This window comes from Mesocricetus auratus, unplaced genomic scaffold (assembly GCF_017639785.1).
Source record: "Mesocricetus auratus isolate SY011 unplaced genomic scaffold, BCM_Maur_2.0 Super-Scaffold_100020, whole genome shotgun sequence".
In the NCBI taxonomy this organism is placed as follows: domain Eukaryota; kingdom Metazoa; phylum Chordata; class Mammalia; order Rodentia; family Cricetidae; genus Mesocricetus; species Mesocricetus auratus.
Window position 1 is genome coordinate 12,373,696 of NW_024429201.1, and position 17,240 is coordinate 12,390,935.

Below are 17,240 nucleotides of genomic sequence, written 5' to 3' on the forward strand. Positions count from 1 at the left end.
GGAAGTGGAAGAGAGTTGGTCATGGAGGAACAGGAAGGTTGAGTGGGGGGTAGGATAGGGGGAAGAGGGAATCATAGGATCGAATACAGATCAGGCACCAGAGCGACCTCGAGTGATCTAACGGGATGACACCAACTGGCAAGCTAAGCAATAGTGGAGAGACCACATTCATGGGATTCTTTTGATAGCTCTCCTCTGCTGTGACAGACCCAAGAAACACATAGCTGACATCTAGAGGAGTGACGATGAAATGGTGTCGACTTATACACTTCAGCCAGCCCGGGACACAACCGATTTTCCCGGGACTTACGGTTTCCATAGTTACAAGTCCCCACGGCTGCGCACGGCCGGTGCACCGCGCAAGCGCACCCTGCTGTGCTGGCTGCCGCGCGCCTCCGGGTTCGAACACGAGCTCCTCCCTCCCCTGCCCTCCGCTGTCCTATCGCCTTCTTGCTCGGCCTCTCCTGCGCGCGCCGGCCGGGAGCCTCTGACGTCATTTTAGCGCGCCCGCGGCGTCTGGAGTGGCGACACGGAACATGGCGCGTTCCTAGAAGCCGTTTTCGGCATCAGTAGGTGGCAGCGTGTGGACTAGCAGCGTGGGGGCGCGGAAGCAAGCGACGCCGCTTCGTGTGGACAAGTGGAGAGGGGCGGGCCGGGCTGTTCCGGGCCGTAGCACACGGTGAGGCCTGGCCGCGAGCCGCGCGGGATGGAAGGGAGGTGTGGGCTGGGCAGCGAGACCCCGCGAGCCGAGGGCGGAACGCGGGGTCCACCCGAGCTGTCCGCCGCGGCCGCGGGCCCTGGCCGCCCTGGAGTAGCCCCGGGGGAGCACGGGCGCCGGGGCTGCGGGAAGCCTGACATCGCCGGGGCCACGGTGCGGAATGGCAGGGTCTGGGTGACGGGCTGAGCAAAGCCGAGGGAATCCATTGTGTCCCCTGTCGCCGGCCGGGGAGGGGGGTGTATTTGTCCTTGGAGGCTCGGGGTTGCACAGTGCAAGGGAATGTGCTTCTCCCACTAAGGCCAGTGTGTGTTGTTAGCTGTACGGGCGACCTTGCCGTGGAAGCAGTGCTGTGCAAAGCTTTAAACATTCGCTTTTAAGGAAAAAAGACTTTAAGCATTTTTTTTTTTCGGAGAGGAGATTGATTCTGAGCCTCCAGTGCTGAAGCTCGGCGACTCCTGCAGCTTTACATTTGGGAATATTTGTGATTCAGCAGAATTATGTCGAGGCCCATAGCACTTGCCATTTTCCCTTAATCCTCTTATTATGAGGTGAACGAGAGAACCGTACAGCAAAGTGATTTGCGTCAATAGCAAAGACTGGTAATTTGGCTCCTGGTGCCAAGGTTGTAATTGGCATACCTCTTCACCACACATTAAAGGAGCTCTGTTGTATTCGATAGCGCCTTTAAGATTTGGTTGTATTTTAGAAGGATGCAAGGAAGAGCACTTAACAACCATTTTCACGTTATTTAAAATTTCTCTTTTGATTAAGGGTAGAATGACTTCATTAAATGAGCTGCTAGTGCCTTGATAGCTTTCCTTACATCATTGTTCCACACCGAGGACAATTTTTGTGAAATTAGGAAATTTCTCTCTGTTGATTATGATGAGGATGTAGCCGTCCCCGCCCCTCCCTCACCCCCCCCCCCTTTTTCTGATGGCATCTACCACTGGGGCTGGTGCAAGCAGTTTAATTATGTCAGTAGTTTGTGTGTTATACCTACAGGGCAGAAGGTTTTTCTTTGCCTTGATCACACTTAAAGTGAGAAGAGGATTCTCAGAGAAGAATTTAGATGTAGTGATATGATTGGAGGTTCTAAAGAAGTGTGGAAAGCCGGGCGTTGGTGGCACACACCTTTAATCCCAGCACTTGGGAGGCAGAGGCAGGCGGATCTCTGTGAGTTCGAGACCAAGCCTGGTCTACCAAGCGAGTTCTAGGACAGGCTCCAAGACAATACAAAGAAACTCTGTCTCGAAAAACCAAAAAAAAAAAAAACCCAAAAAAAAGAAGTGTGAAAAAATTATTTTGTAATTAAACAAAAGTCTTTAGATTTTTGTGATGTTATGGATGTATTCACATTCAGAACCAAGCTAGAAGGCAGAATAATGCTTGCAGCATTTGGACTTAAAATATACTGGAGATGTTTCTCCAGAATAAAAATATCAATATTTAGGGAAAGGTAATGTTTGACTAGTTGGGTCTTTTTTAAAAGATTTAAAAAATCTTAATGTGTGTCCTTGTCCATATGTGTATGTTTATGTCATGTGTGTGCTGGTGTTGGCACAGGAAGAAGAGGATGTTGGATCTTCTGGTATTGGAATTACAGGCTGTTGTGTGCCACCTTGACATACACGCTGGGAACTAACCTTGGGTTGTCTGGAAAAGCCTCAAGTGCTCTTAAAAGCCATGTCTCCAGTCCTCATTAGTAGCTTCTTGATGTTTATCTTGCATGTGTGTCTTGTATCTTCTTTCTAGTTTATTGTAATCATTATTATTTTGAGAAAGGCTCTCACTACGTATCTTTGGTTGGTGTGGAACTCCATTTGTAGATCACGCTGGCCTTAAACTTATGGAGATCTGCCTACCTTTTCTTCCCCAGTGCTGGTGTGTGTAACCACATCGGGATTAAGGTAGTATTTCTGTTAGTAATTTTAAATTTTTTATTTTTATTTTACTTTTGTAGTGTTGGCACTGAACCCAGGGCCTTGCACATGTTGACCATTAAGCATCTTTGTTTTTGCTTTTGGTTTTTTTTCTGTGGTTTTAGAGGTAGAACCCAGGGCCTTGCATATGGTATGCAAGCACTTTACCTCTATGCTATAGCCCCGCTCCCCCAGCCCTGTTCTTTGATGATGGGTATCCTCAGCTAATCCCAGGGTGTTTTACAGGATGGTTAATCACATCTCTTGCAGGTGTGCTTCTGGAGTGTCTTTTGTTTGATTTTCTAAATATGAGACTGACTGCCAATAAGCCTACACTTATATAAGCTTTGTACAGCGTAGGTTCAATTAGTGTTCTACATCCTTGATCCTCAAAATTTGGGAATTTGGTAAAAATATATGCTTCTAGCTCATTTGGTGTTACTGAAACAATCTCCATATTGAGGTTGGTTTTTTTTTTTTTTTTTTTTCGAAACAGGGTTTCCCTGTATTGTCTTGGAGCCTGTCCTGGAACTTGCTCGGTAGACCAGGCTGGCCTCGAACTCACAGAGATCCGCCTGCCTCTGCCTCCCAAGTGCTGGGATTAAAGGTGTGCGCCACCAATGCCCGGCCATATTGAGGTATTTTTAAAACAACGTTTTTTATTAGCATATATTATACCTGATAGTAGGTTTCATTATGGCATTTTCATACATGTACATAATATATTTTGATCATGTTCACCCCACTATTCTCATGTCCTTTCCATTAATACCTTTCTGTTCTAACTAGCCCATTTCTATTTTCTTGTCTGTCTCTTTCCTATGATATTAGGATTGTCCATAGGAACTTTGAAGATTTGTTTACACTTGCATGGGTCCCTTACCTGTGGCTGCACCATTCCCCTGCCTCCCCATCAACCATTTATTATCTATAAATCCTCAAGGAGGGAGTTCATGAGCCCCTCCCCATTCCATACCAGGGTGTTGAGAGGCTCACTCTTGCGATCTGTGTGTGTGTGCGTGCTTGCATATGGATGCTAGAGGAGAATGCGTATTGTTACCTTGAATGGGGTGTCAGATTTCCATTTAAGCTAGGCTGTCTGAATGGCCAAGCAAGCTCTCTTGTGACCTACCTGATTTTACCTCCTGCCCCATGTTGTGGTTATAGGCACATTCGCCTATGCTCAGCTTTATACATAGGCGCTGAGAATTTGAACTCAGGTCATCATCCTTGTAGCAGTCTTTCCTACTGAAACATCACTGTCCCTGAAACATAGTAAGTAGTTTTGTGCTGGTAGTCACATCTTCTGTGAGTTCAAGAGTACAATAGTTAGCATTCCACGCACCCTCATCCCTGCTTTTTGCCCCTTCTTTCATGATGGTTTCTGAACCTTGGAATTGGTGTCATAGATAACATACTTATTCTTGGGTATCCAACAACAATGTAGTCACAGTACTTTAACCCATTATGAGTCTGTAGTCACTGCTGACCATTGCAGAAAACTTCTCTGACCAAAGCAGATAGCAGCACATCCTATAGTAATAAACAGTTATTTAGAAGGCAGTTGTGATAATTACATCTTGTACATTTTGGAAAACAGCAGAAGTAGCTTCTCTTCTAGGATCTCTAACCTCTCCAGCCTTGGGCGTTTGACTGGGTTTACAGTACCAGCTGTGAATTCCCTCCTGTCCTGGGCATCAAATACAATCAGGCTGCAGTTAGTTAACCCGGAAACAGATTTACCACTGTTGTACCAGGGGGTTCATCTTTCCTTTGCTCTTAGTATTGTTGAGCACATGGCTCCCAACTGCATAAGACTGTTGATGTCAATTCTTTCCCAGCAGCCAGCACAGCTCTTTTCTAGCACCATGAGGGCTAGCCAGCAGAGAGGGAGCCTCTAGACCAGTTCTAGCTTGATTTTTCTACATCGGGTGAGGCTTGTGGCATTTAAATTTTTTTTTATAGCAGTATGTCCTTACATTCTTGTTCTAGGGAGTGACCAATAGCAGTGGCAGTTTGCCTTATTGTTTTCGGAGCCTTGAGCCCCCCTGACATTGGATCATGTATTCTATTCCTAGCACTGATGTTTTTATTTAATAACTTAAGCAGAATCTGCTTTTTTGTTGTTTTTTGTTTTGGTTTTTTTGAGACAGTGTTTCTCTGTATTGTGTTGGAACCTGTCCTGGAACTCACTCTGTAGGCCAGGTTGGCCTGGAACTCACAGAGATCCACTTGCCTTTGTTTCCCAAGTACTGGGATTAAAGGTGTGCACCATCACCCCTGGCCAGAATCTGCAATTTAATAAGATATTCAGATTATAGGAATGTTCAATAAAGTTTGACATGTACTACTTTGGTCAGTGAAAGTTGGAGAATGAGTGTGTGTAAAGGCCTATCATTATTTATTTTAATTTGAACTGTTTGCTTATTCTGATTCGTTTGGTCAAAGAAATGGGTCCAAATATGGTAAAGTTATAAGATCATACATATCTCTGTATTTATAACTCTGGTTCTGATTATTCTATTGCTTTTCCTGGTCCTATTTGCTGGTCACTGTAAGGGTTTATTGTATCAAAACTGTCCCAAAACATTTGTGAATGACAGGTAGGAATTCAACAGTGGACATTTTTTTAAAAGGAAATTATTTTTATTTGCACGAATGTTTTGCCTACATATATGTTTGTACCTCATGTGTGTGCCTGATGGCAAGACCTGAAGAGGGTGTTGGATCTCCTGGAACTGGAGTTACAGATAGTTGTGAGCCACTGTTTGGGTCCTGGGAGTCAGACTTAGGTCCTCTGCAAGAGCAGCCAATACTCTTAACTGATGAGCCACCTCTCCACCTGACAACAAACATTGCTGTCATGTTTTAATTAAACTTTTCATGCAATATATTGTTGTTGGTTGTTTTAACTCTTTGCTCTTTGGGGGCCTGCCACCCAGCTCCCCAACAAATCACACATGGAGACTTATTCTTATAAATTCCTAGCCTTAGCTTAGCTTGTTTCTATCCAGCTTTTCTTAACTTAAATTGTCCTGTCTATCTTTTGCCTCTGGGCTTTTTTTTTTTCTATTCTATACACCTTTACTTCTTTCTCTATGGCTTGCTGTGTAACTGGGTGGCTGGCCCCTGGTGTCCTCTTCTTGTTCTCTCTTTCTCCTCCTTCTCTTCCCAGATTTCTCCTTTTGTTTATTCTCTCTGCCAGCCAGTCCTGCCTGTCCTTTTTCTTGCCTTGCTCTTGGCCATTCAACTCTTTATTAGACCACCAAGTGTTTTAGACAGGCAAAGTAACACTGTTTCACAGAGTTAAACAAATGGAACATAAAAGAATTCAACACATGTTTGCATCTTTAAACAAATGTTCTACAACATAAACAAATGTAACACACCTTAAAATAATATTCTTCAATAATATATTTTGTTTTTCCCCTTCCTCTGACTCTTCCCCATATCCTCTCCACCTCCCTATCTATCCAACTTTATATGTTCTCTCTTACACACACACACACACACACACATACACACAAGCGTGCGCGCGCACACACACACGGAACATCCCTCAAAACAAACAAAAAACACAAAAATAAAAACAAATAGGTAAAATACCAGTAAGAAAAAAAATGTCAAAACAAATAAAAAACCGAAAAGTTCATAAAAATACTTTTGAGTGTTGGGCCTGCCTTGGAGTTTGGTTGATTACTCAGTGGTACGCCATTGGAGAAAGGAGATGGTCCCTTTGCCAGCAGGTGTCAGTTGCAGCTAGTATCTTGGTTAGGGATGGGACACCATGTCATTTCCCTCTTCAGTGCTAGGACCTGGTCTGGCTGAAGCTGTGCATTTCTTATTTATGCTGCCACCGTCTGTGAGTTCATATGTGCCTAAGTTCTCATGTCTAGGAGTCATCCATCACCTCTGGCTCTTTCAGTCTTTCTGTCCCCTCTTCATAGATTCCCAAACTTCGAGGGGAAGGGTTTGATGAAGACATCCTGTTTAGGATTGAGTGCTCCGAAGTCTCACTTTCTGAACATTGTCCAGTTATAGATCTCTATTAATTCTTGTCTACTGCAAGAATAAGCTTCTCTGATTGGAGTTAAGAGAGGCACTGATCTATGGCTATAGCAATATGTTATTAGGAGTTATTTTATTGCTGTTTTCCTTTAACAGGATAATTAGTAATAGATTTTCCCCTAGGTTCATAACCTATCTAGTCTCAGGTTTTTGGTCTCTTTAGCAGTGTCAGGTTCTATTTCATGGAGTGGCTTTAAGTCCATCAAAAAGTGATTGGCTACTCCCATAATCTTTGTGACTATTCGTTACTATTTCTTGCAAACACATCACTGTCAACAATGAACATTTCTTAGATAGTAGCTGTGTAACCTAGTAATTCTATGTGTTTTTAGTAGTGCTTTCCTGTTTCCTGTAGAGACTACTACCTTTTGACCTTCTATTCTCACTCTTTAGTGGCATTCTTGCTGTATTACCTATAGATGGGGCATATTACACTAGAAACTTATTTTCTAATAGTTCTGGAGGTTGGTAGTTCTCATTTCAAGGTGCAGATGCATTTGATTTTCTATAAATCCCTGTTGTAGGGTTTTATTGCTGTGAAGAGACACCATGACCACAGCAACTCTTACAAAGGAAAACATTTTATTGGAGCTGGCTTACAGTTCAGAGATTTACTCCATTATTATGGTGGGGAGCATGGCAGCACACAGGCAGACATGATGCTGGAGAAGGAGCTGAGAGTTCCACATCTGGATCAGCAGCACAGCAGGAAGAGAGGGTGAATCACTAGGCCTGGCTTGAGTTTCTGAAAGCTCAAAGCCCACCCTCAGTGACACACTTCCTCCATCAAGAGCACACCTCATGATCTGTCAATCCCTGTGGGCCTATTGGGGGCCGTTTTCATTCAGTCCACCACAGTCCTTGTCCTTGCCTCATGCTCTATCATGCTAAACTAATTCTTCAAAAGTAATTGGATTAAAATAAATTTGGATCTTGTTATGCCAGGACTATATCCATTACTTGTCTGACATAGCTACAGCATGCACTCTTCTAGGGAACTCTCACTCAGCTCTCAAGACTATGTTCCTTTCCCATGTGAGGGGAAGCCTCTGCTAAGCCTGCTAGAGTGTAAGCTTGTGAGTTCTTCCTCTGTAATGCTTACCATATCTTTGCAATGTACTTTAGCTTGCCTTTTTCCCTTTGTAGAATCGAATGCAAAGATTTCCATACTATATTTCTTTCAAAGTGGTGCATTGCCAGTAGAGGTTATTTCATTGTTAGAGACTGAATATTAATGCAATTATCAGGGATTGATGTCGGGAATATTATGTTCTGTGAAGGTTATGCTGAGAAGAATTAAAAAGGAAGAAGTTTGGCTGCTTTTTGTGGCTTTATACAGCTAAATGTTGAGATCAGGATTTATTCAAAAGTTGCTTGATTAACTTTTTGTTGTTGTTTGGGTTTTGAGGTAGTGCTTTTACTATGTAGCCCTTGGTAGTCTGGAACTTGGTACATAGATGGTGACGGCCTTGAACTGGAAGTGATCTTCTTGTCTTCTGAGTGCTGGGATTTCAAGTGTAACATATCATATTTGGCCAAAGATTTCATTCTTTTAATAACTAATTTTCATTACTCTTTGCCAGGTACTGTTCTAGTTTCTAGGATACACTTTTAACACATTTAAGTCCCTGTTCCCTGGCCACTGAATTCAAATCAAGAGGCTGTACTATAATGGTCTATACATGCTAACTGTCAGATTTTTAATAGTGTTACACAGAAAAATTAGGGTTGTGAGACATTAGAAAATCTGAATGAAAGGGTTGCCATGCTTCACTTCAGTTGTCAACTTGTCACAAACTAGGGTCACCTGGGAAGAGGGAACCTCAGTTGAGGAACTGCCTCCATCATACTCCCCTGTGGCCATGTCTTTGGATAATTTTCTTGCTTAATAATTGATGCAGGTAAGCCCGACTCATTGTAGGCAGTCCTGTCCCTGCACAGGTGAGCATACCTGTTTGCTTTATACTGTGACTAGCTATGATTACATATATGAACAAAGAATATACATTTCTTAACTTTATGTGGTTCATGGTTTGTTAGATAAGATACAGTTAAGCATAGGAATATATATAAATATAATAATAGAAATGTGTAGAAGGTGGCCAATGTGAAGTAGTGTTCTACTGCCTAGTGCAATTGCAGGTTTCCACAGAAGGTGATATTTGCATTGAGCAGTAACTTTAGTAATGGTGTCCATTCCCAGTACTTTAGGTGACTCATCTAGGGATTGTAGCAGCTTTGCTATAGAGTCAGGGTTACTTTTTTTCTTTTTGCAAGTGGTCTTCCCCTTCTCCCCCTCTCCCCTTCTCCCATCCTCCTTGTTTTCCCTCCCTCCTCTCTGTCATCCCCAGCCACCCACCCATCCATCTGACTATGCTGCCCAGACTAGCCTTGAATTCATAATCCCCCTGCCTTAGTCTCTAGAGTGTTGGGATTACAGGTGTGTACCAACATGCCTATCGCCAATATTAAGGTTTTCTGGTTTTATTTATTATTATCATTATTAATTTATTTATTTTGGTTGGCTGGTGTCATATACCTTTAATTTCAGCACTAGAGAGGCAGAAACAGGCAGATATCTGTGAGTTCCAGAATGATCTACATAGTAAGTTCCATGACAGAGATAAAGTTCCTGTCTCCAAAAAGAAAAAAAAGTTTTTAAAGTTAATAGACTGCCCCTTTTAAAATTTTTTCTAATATGGTAACTTTTCTGTTTTTAATTTAATTTAAGATGTTCCTCTGTGTGTGTGTGTGTGTGTGTGTGTCTGTGTGTCTGTGTGTCGGTGTGACTGTCTGTCTGTCTGTCTGTCTCCATGGAGACCAGAAGAGGGATTGAGATTCTCATCGTGGAGTTATAGGTGGTTATAAATTGCCTGATACCTGTGCTGGGATCCAAAATTGGGGGTCTTCTGTGAGGACAACAGGTGTTCTTAACCGCTGAGCCTTTCTCCTGCCCCATGGTTGGTTTGCTTGCTAGCTAGCTTACTTGCTTTCTAAAAATGACTTTTTTTTTAAAAAAAAGATTTTAATATAATTGCACCATTTACCCTTTCCATTTCCTCCCTTCAAAGCTTCATATCCTTTTCCTTCCTCTCTTTCAAAGTCATGGTCTCTATATTATTAATTGTTGTACATATGTATATGTATAGGTTTACAACCAGCTTTAACTCCCTATGCATGACAGGCAAATGCTGTGGTACTAAGTTATATTCTATCCCTTAAAAAATTGCGACAGGAGCCGGGCGTTGGTGGCGCACGCCTTTAATCCCAGCACTCGGGAGGCAGAGGCAGGCGGATCTCTGTAAGTTCGAGACCAGCCTGGACTACCAAGGGAGTTCCAGGACAGCCTCCAAAGCCACAGAGAAACCCTGTCTCGAAAAAACCAAAAAAAAAAAAAAAAATTGAGACAGAGTCTTGCTAAATTGTTCAGACTGGCCTAGAACTCTTGGTTTTCAAATATCTATTAGGGGGATTTTAAACCTTGGCTCTTGATGATCTTGGCGGTGTACCACTTTAATCGCAACACTCTAGAGGCAGAGGCAGGCAGATAGCCAGGATAGCTAGGGCTACTCAGAAACTCTATTTCAGACAAAACAAAACATTCTAGCACTTACAATAATCTGTCCTTAGTATCTTCCCCATTAGAGCATCCGTCTAAACCATCTCAATTCTTTTTTTGGAGGGGGGGCTTTCAAGACAGGATTTCTTTGTGTAGCTTTAGAGCCTGTCCTGGCACTCACTCTGTAGACTAGGCTGGTCTCAAATTCACATAGATCTGCTTGCCTCTGCCTCCCAAGTGCTGGGATTAAAGGTGCATACCACCACCGCCCCGCATCCATCTCAATTCTTAACTCAAAATGTTGATAGGAAATAATCCGTGCTTTAGAATTGTTGAGGAATTGGGTTGAGAGGTTGACATCATTCTTTGTTGAACCATTTATTATAGCTATTTCCAGTACACGATCTCCTCAAACTTTAAAAAAGTGTATTTGTGTGTGTGTGTGTGTGTGTGTGTGTGTGTGTGTGTGTGTGTGTGTGTGTGTGTGTGTATGTTTCGGGTGTACATAACACAGCTTTTATGTGGAGGTCAGAGGACAACTTATTTTGTAAGGGTTGATTCTCTGAATCATGTTGGTCCTGTGAATGAATGCAGGTCACAATAGGCTTGGTGGTAGGTCCTCTGCACCAGCCTGCTGCCTTGCTTTTTTTAGTTTGAGACAGGTCGCATTACATAACCCTGGTTGGTCTTGAACTCAGAATACCAACTGATATAGTTAGATACTGATGAGGGCCATCTGCTGGTTGCAGACTTTTTATTGTCTACTTATACGGCAGAAAGACTAAGGTAGCTCTCTCATAGGCACATTTGGGCTATGCATGAGGGATACGTACTGATGATCTAATACCTGCTTAATTTCTCAGCTCCAAATACCAAGACATTAGGTATTAGATTGCATCATATGACTTGGGGAAGGGTCCACAGTATTTAATTCATAACAGTATGTTCCTACCTCCCTTCCTGGCCTACTTTGTATGTTTTGAATTTGCATTTTATCTTTAAAATAATTTTTGATAACAGAAGAGAGCCTGAGGTAAGGGATCCTAGTTGACTCCTGGGAAATGGTATTTAATCAGAATTTGGGAACTTGAAGTTTTGTGTATGTGGGCTCTCCAGTATCTCACTTTACTTTTATTGTATTTATGAGACAATAAAAAGCAGTTTCCTTTAGACATACATTGATTTCAGTAAAAGTATTTGGAATTATGGGGTTCTGAGTAATGGCGTAGCCAGTATATAAGTGAATAGGTGAGGTCAAAGAGTTTTCAAGCCCTGCGCCTTTTCCTCTGTTTATGTTGCTGTCCATTTATGGGATACTTTAATGTGTATTCAGGTGTACTAACTTACCATTGCAGGCTTCCATGGATCTCAATAGTGCCAGCTCTGTCGTTCTTCAGGTCTTAACACAGGCCACAAGTCAGGATACTGCTGTTTTAAAGCCAGCCGAGGAGCAGCTGAAACAGTGGGAGACACAGCCAGGTTTCTATTCAGTGTTGCTGGTAAGTAGTTTTGAAATAGTTTGTCTTTAATAAAGAGACATCCTTATTTTAATAATTTTAAGTATGGAGATTTACTAGTAGTCTAGTAAAACTGATCCAAATATAAAAGGATGTGTGTGTGTCTTTTGCTGCCATGGTGGGTCACTCTAAAGAAATGGTTCTCAACCTTCCCAATGCTGTCACCCTTTAATTATAGTTCCTCATGTTGCGGTGACTTCCAGCTATAAAATTATTTTCATTTCTACTTCATAACTGTAATTTTGCTACAGTTATGAATAGTAATGTAAATATTTGTGTTTTAATGGTCTTAGGCAACCCCTGTTAAAGGACCTGGAACTTGTTATATAGACCAGGTTAGCCTGGAATTCACAGAGATCTGTCTGTTTTTACCTCCTAAGTGCTACAACTAAAGACAAGTACCACCATGCCTGGCCTGGACCAAGACTTTGTTTTGTTTTGTATGTATAAGTATTGTACCTACATGTATGTATGTGCACCATGTGTGTGCCTGGTGCCCAAAGAGACCAGAAGAGGATGTTTATCCTCCTGGAATTATTGACAGTTGTGAACTACCTGATATGGGTATTAGGAACTAAATCCAGGCCCTCTGCAACATTAACAAGTATTCTTAACCACTAGTCCCCCAGACTAACATTTTTAAAGCTTATGCAACAATAGAAATTTCCCCATTGGTTATTAAGATTATGTTGCATGGTTTAACTTGCATAGTTGTTTTCATAGTTACAACACGGTAATAGTGTAGATTATTGGTTGAATTAACATAAATTATTCATATCACATTTCACTTTATATCACTTAAAAGTGCTATCATGTCAGCAGTTGGGATAGAATCATGTGATTCTGAGTTAGAAGCCATCCTGGTCTATATAGTGAGTCTCAGGCCAGGCTACATAGTGAAACCTTGTTAAACAAACAAACAAACAAACAGTGCTATTAGACTCCTTTGTAAGCATGACTGTTTTTTTTAATTTTATGAGTGTGTGTGCCTGCATGTATGCATATGTACCACATGGATACAGTGCATATGGAGGCCAGAAGACTGTATGGGAGTTGCAGACAGTTGTGAGCCTCCATTTGGATTCAGGGACTAAACCCAGGTGCTCCGGAAGAGCAACAAGTGTTCTTAACTGTTGAACCATTTCTCTAGCCCTATAAACAAGATTGCTTTGGTAAGTAGTCTTGTTACTGTGGAATAGGTTTTTTAAAAAAATATATATTACTTTTCCTATTGCTGTGATAAAACACACTAACAGAAACAGTTTATGGAAGGAAGTGTGTATTGAGGTTCAACAGTCCATGATGGCTGGGAAGACATTGGAACAGGAGCTTGAGGCAGTTGGTCACATTGAATCTATGGTCAGGAAGAGAATTTGATGAATGATTAAGCTGACCTACCTTTTCTCCTGTTTCTGCATCCCAGGTGGTTTACCCAGCAATGGTGTACCTACTTTTTGAGTAGGTCTTCTCATTCGATTAATCAAATCAATATTTCACAGGCATTATCCTCCGCCTTCCTAATCAAGGCAATCCCACACATACATGCCTGAAGGCTTGTGTCCTGGTGATTTTGGATCTTGTCAAGATTAAGCATTACAATTTCAAACACGTATTAATATCTGTGTGGCAACATGCCTGGGTACTTTTTTCTTTTTAAATTTAGAATGTCTTTTAGCCCCCCCTCCCCTGCGTGCATGGGCACACATTTGTGTGTGTATTTCCGATATTTTTAATCAAGGAAATTTTCTGACGTATCTGAAAGAATAATAAGAGTCTTTACATAGTTATCTGTTGATGAAACTTAGTGAAATGCTATTGAACAGGCATGCGATCTTCTTTGAGGGGGCTGGCCAGGTCTTACTACGTGTCTCAAGCTGACCTGAAACTTGAGATGTATTCCAAGTGCTGGGGTTTCAGGTAACACCTGGCTAAGTAGGCCTGCTTTCTTAGTTTAGATTGTAGAAGTATATATTTTAAGAAGATATACATATGATATATGTAGTGATGAAATTTAAACAAAATCAATAAAACATCTAAGGTTGTAGATCAGTTGCTAGAGTGCTGGCCTAGCGTGCATGAAGCCCTGGGTTCGGTCCTCTATATCTCATAAGCTGCACATGGTGGTGCATACCAGTGATCCCAGCATCTGGAAGTAGAGGCAACAAATTCAAGGTCATTACTGACGGTATAGCAAGTTTGAGGCCACACTGAGTACATGAAATATTTTCTCAAAAATCAAAAACATAGGGCTGCTTGGTAAAGTTGGTGGAGTGTTGTTTCACAAACATGAGGAGCTGAGCTTAGTCCTTAGAACTTAGTGCAAAAATGCCAGGTGTGGAGGAGCTGGAGGTAGGATGTTCCCAGAACTCACTGTTATGCCTGTCTGACCTACTTGGTAATCTCTAGGCCAATGGGAAGCTCTATCTCCAAGGAGGTGGGTGGCATTTCTGAGATGACACCTGAGGTTGTCCTCTGGTGTCCATATGAAGCCACACATACAATGAACATGCACACATGTATCAGTGCACACCCACATTAAAAAATAAAGCATGGACAAATCCGTGTTTTACTTTGGTATGTTAATTATGTTTTTAAATGATTATATGTTCATTCTAATACATTTTTTTATTTGCAGAATATTTTTACGAACCACACCCTTGATATAAATGTAAGATGGCTTGCTGTGCTGTATTTTAAACATGGAATTGATCGTTACTGGAGACGTGTAGCACCTCAGTAAGTTTCCTCAGTCCAAAATCAAGAAGAATGAGACTGTACCTGTGTATGTAAAAGAATGTCAAGTGTTTAATTGGGGCAACAGAGAAGTTAGCATGATCTTTATATAAGGATGACATGGAAATTTGCAGAGCATTTGATACATAAAAAAGTACAAAAAGTATGTTAGCTCCTGAAGAAATGTATTTGGGTAGTTCAGCAACTATATTATTATTATTTTTTGGTTTTTCAAGACATGGCTTGTGTAATAGCCCTAGATGTCCTGGGACTCGCTCTGTAGACCAGGCTGGTCTCGAACTCAAAGAGATCCGCCTGCTTCTGTCTCCCGAGTGCTGGGATTAAAGGCATGTTGTTTTTCTACATGGGTTTTTATCTTTCCTTACCTACATGTGCATGTGTGTACATATGTGTACATTTGTTGTATGTGTGTATGTGTGTATGTATGTTTGTTCCTGCCTGCCTGTTTGTCTTGGCTTTCAGCTTCTGAGGATCTGAGGATCAGGCTGAGTGACTGAATCATCTTAAAGAAATAAAATGTTTTGATTTTGAAAAGGAAATCCTATATTATGTCCTCATTCACTGAATCTTCATTTCTGTGTCTTACATTTTCTCTGGGAAGAATGGATGGATAGCATATATTTGCAGTTTCGTTAGGTTAGGTTTTAACTATAATGTAGGGGTAAAGTGAGTAGATTCATCTTAAGAATTAATACATTTTGTAGTTTATGGCTAGGCAGTTTAGATATGTCTTTGGAATTTTGGTGAATAAATAGCATAAGCTGTGCTCTCCAGTAGGTGGCACTAAAACTCTTCAGGTTTTCATTTTTATAAGTAATTGAAATTGTTTTATTCTGAGTATTTGGAAGTGCCTGTAAAACCTACCCTTGAATCGTATTAGAAGCAACTGGAGGATTTTTAAGCTGTACTTTAATGTGAGGGCAACCCTTTTGATTTCAGGAGTAATTGATGATTTGGTGAGAAAGGAAGCAATTAACGATGAGAAATTAGATGCTTTTTGTTTGCTTTTTTTTTTTTTTTTTTTTTTTACGAGACAAGGTTTCTCTGTATTGTTTTGGAGGCTGTCCGTCCAGCCCAGCCTCGAACTCGCAGAGATCCGCCTGCCTCTGCCTCCCGAGTGCTGGGATTAAGGGTGTGCGCCACCACCGCCCGGCTTTTTGTTTGCATTTTGGGACAGGATTTGCTCTATGTCTGTAGTCAGGTAGCTTGCATACGCCAGGCTGACCTGGAAATTACAGGCCAACTCTGGCTGCTTCCCCTTGAGTTCTTGCATTGTATGCATGTGCCACCATATCTGGCTAAATTTTTACCTTAAGCTAGTTTAAATTTAAGTAGTTATGGAAGGACTCGAAGCATTAAATAGTTAAATTGTCTTGAGATAGTGTGTTGAGATGAAAGTGAGCATGAAGATGAATGTACTTATAAAGGAACCAAGGATGGCAGATTAACAATTGATTTTATCTGCAGATTTGAAGCACTTCAAAGTTTGTATGTTGCCGGGCATTGGTGGCGCATGCCTCTAATCCCAGCACTCGGGAGGCAGAAGCAGGCGGATCTCTGTGAGTTCGAGGCCAGCCTGGTCTACAGAGTGAGCTCCAGGACAGGTTCCAAAGCAATACAAAGAAGCCCTGTCTCGAAAAACAAAAAACAAAACAAAACAAAACAAAAAAAACAAACCCAAAAAGAACAAAACAAGTTTGTATGTTTACTGTTAATTTGATATAATTCTTTTCCTGACCATTATTTTCATAGATTGAAAATCAACTGACTTAAGGTTATATATTATTTTCATGTACCATTCAATTTAACTGGGTCAAAATTAGATGCTATTAGTTTTAATTTGAGATATAGTCTGAATTAATCTAACAATAGAATTTTAATTGGAGTTTTTTTTTAAGATTTGAAATAATATTGATTATGGTGCACAGTGTGTATGTGAAATAGATATAATGCCACACATTCTTTCCTTCATTGTAGGACACTGATACCTTTTTATGCATCAAACATTCCCCCCTCCTTTTCTAGTTTAAATTTTTTTCAAATTTAAATGAACATTGTTAGTGTATTTTGAAAGACTATCAAGCTCCAGGCTACTGTCAAGCTCCTCTTCCAGGGTTGTAGACTTGTGCACTGAGGCTTTACCATGCACTTGTATGTAGATCTGCTTTGGGATTCCCCTGTGTGGTGCCACCAGCCCTTTTGTTTTTCTTTTAATTACTGCTTTTTTAAAAAGAAGACTGATGTCTGTTCTAGTTTTGGATCTGATTTAATGTTCTCATGCTAGTTTGTTGAGATGGAAGCCTAGATAAGTTGATAACTCAGTTTCTAAAAAAATAGAACTTTCTTAGTCTAAATATCTAAAATCCAAGATGCTCCCAGTTCTGAAACTTTTGATTGCTGCTATGATACCACAAGAAGGAAATTCTACAAATTAACCTCATGTTACAAATTTCAGTAATTATGTAAGTGCACTGAAAATATTGTCCAGAGTTACCTGTAGGCCATATGTATTAAGATAGGTATGGATAAAACATGAATGTATTTCATATTAGACTTGGGTTCCATCTCCAAGATATCTTATAAATATACAAATATCCAAAAATCTGAAAGAAATCATCTGAAACACTTTTTCTTTTTCTTTTTGGTTTTTCAAGGCAGGGTTTCTCTGTGGCTTTGGAGGCTGTCCTGGAGCTAGCTCTTGT

At 41.0% G+C, this 17,240-nt stretch overlaps 1 protein-coding gene across 3 annotated transcripts in view; it reads left to right on the forward strand.

Annotated features, from left to right (window-relative positions):
• The first annotated feature begins 495 nt into the window (after positions 1-495).
• Ipo11 (importin 11) overlaps positions 496-17,240 on the forward strand; it is a 138,766-nt gene continuing 122,021 nt past the window's right edge. For 2 of the 3 annotated variants that reach the window (XM_040728879.1, XM_040728880.1), the window contains exons 1-3: positions 497-679; positions 11,623-11,766; positions 14,420-14,520. In XM_040728879.1, coding sequence (XP_040584813.1) covers positions 11,629-11,766; positions 14,420-14,520 — 239 coding nt within the window. In that variant the 5' untranslated portion in view covers positions 497-679; positions 11,623-11,628. Of the gene's footprint in view, positions 680-11,622; positions 11,767-14,419; positions 14,521-17,240 lie in introns of all 3 variants that reach the window. The other variant, XM_040728881.1, reaches the window with a different exon arrangement.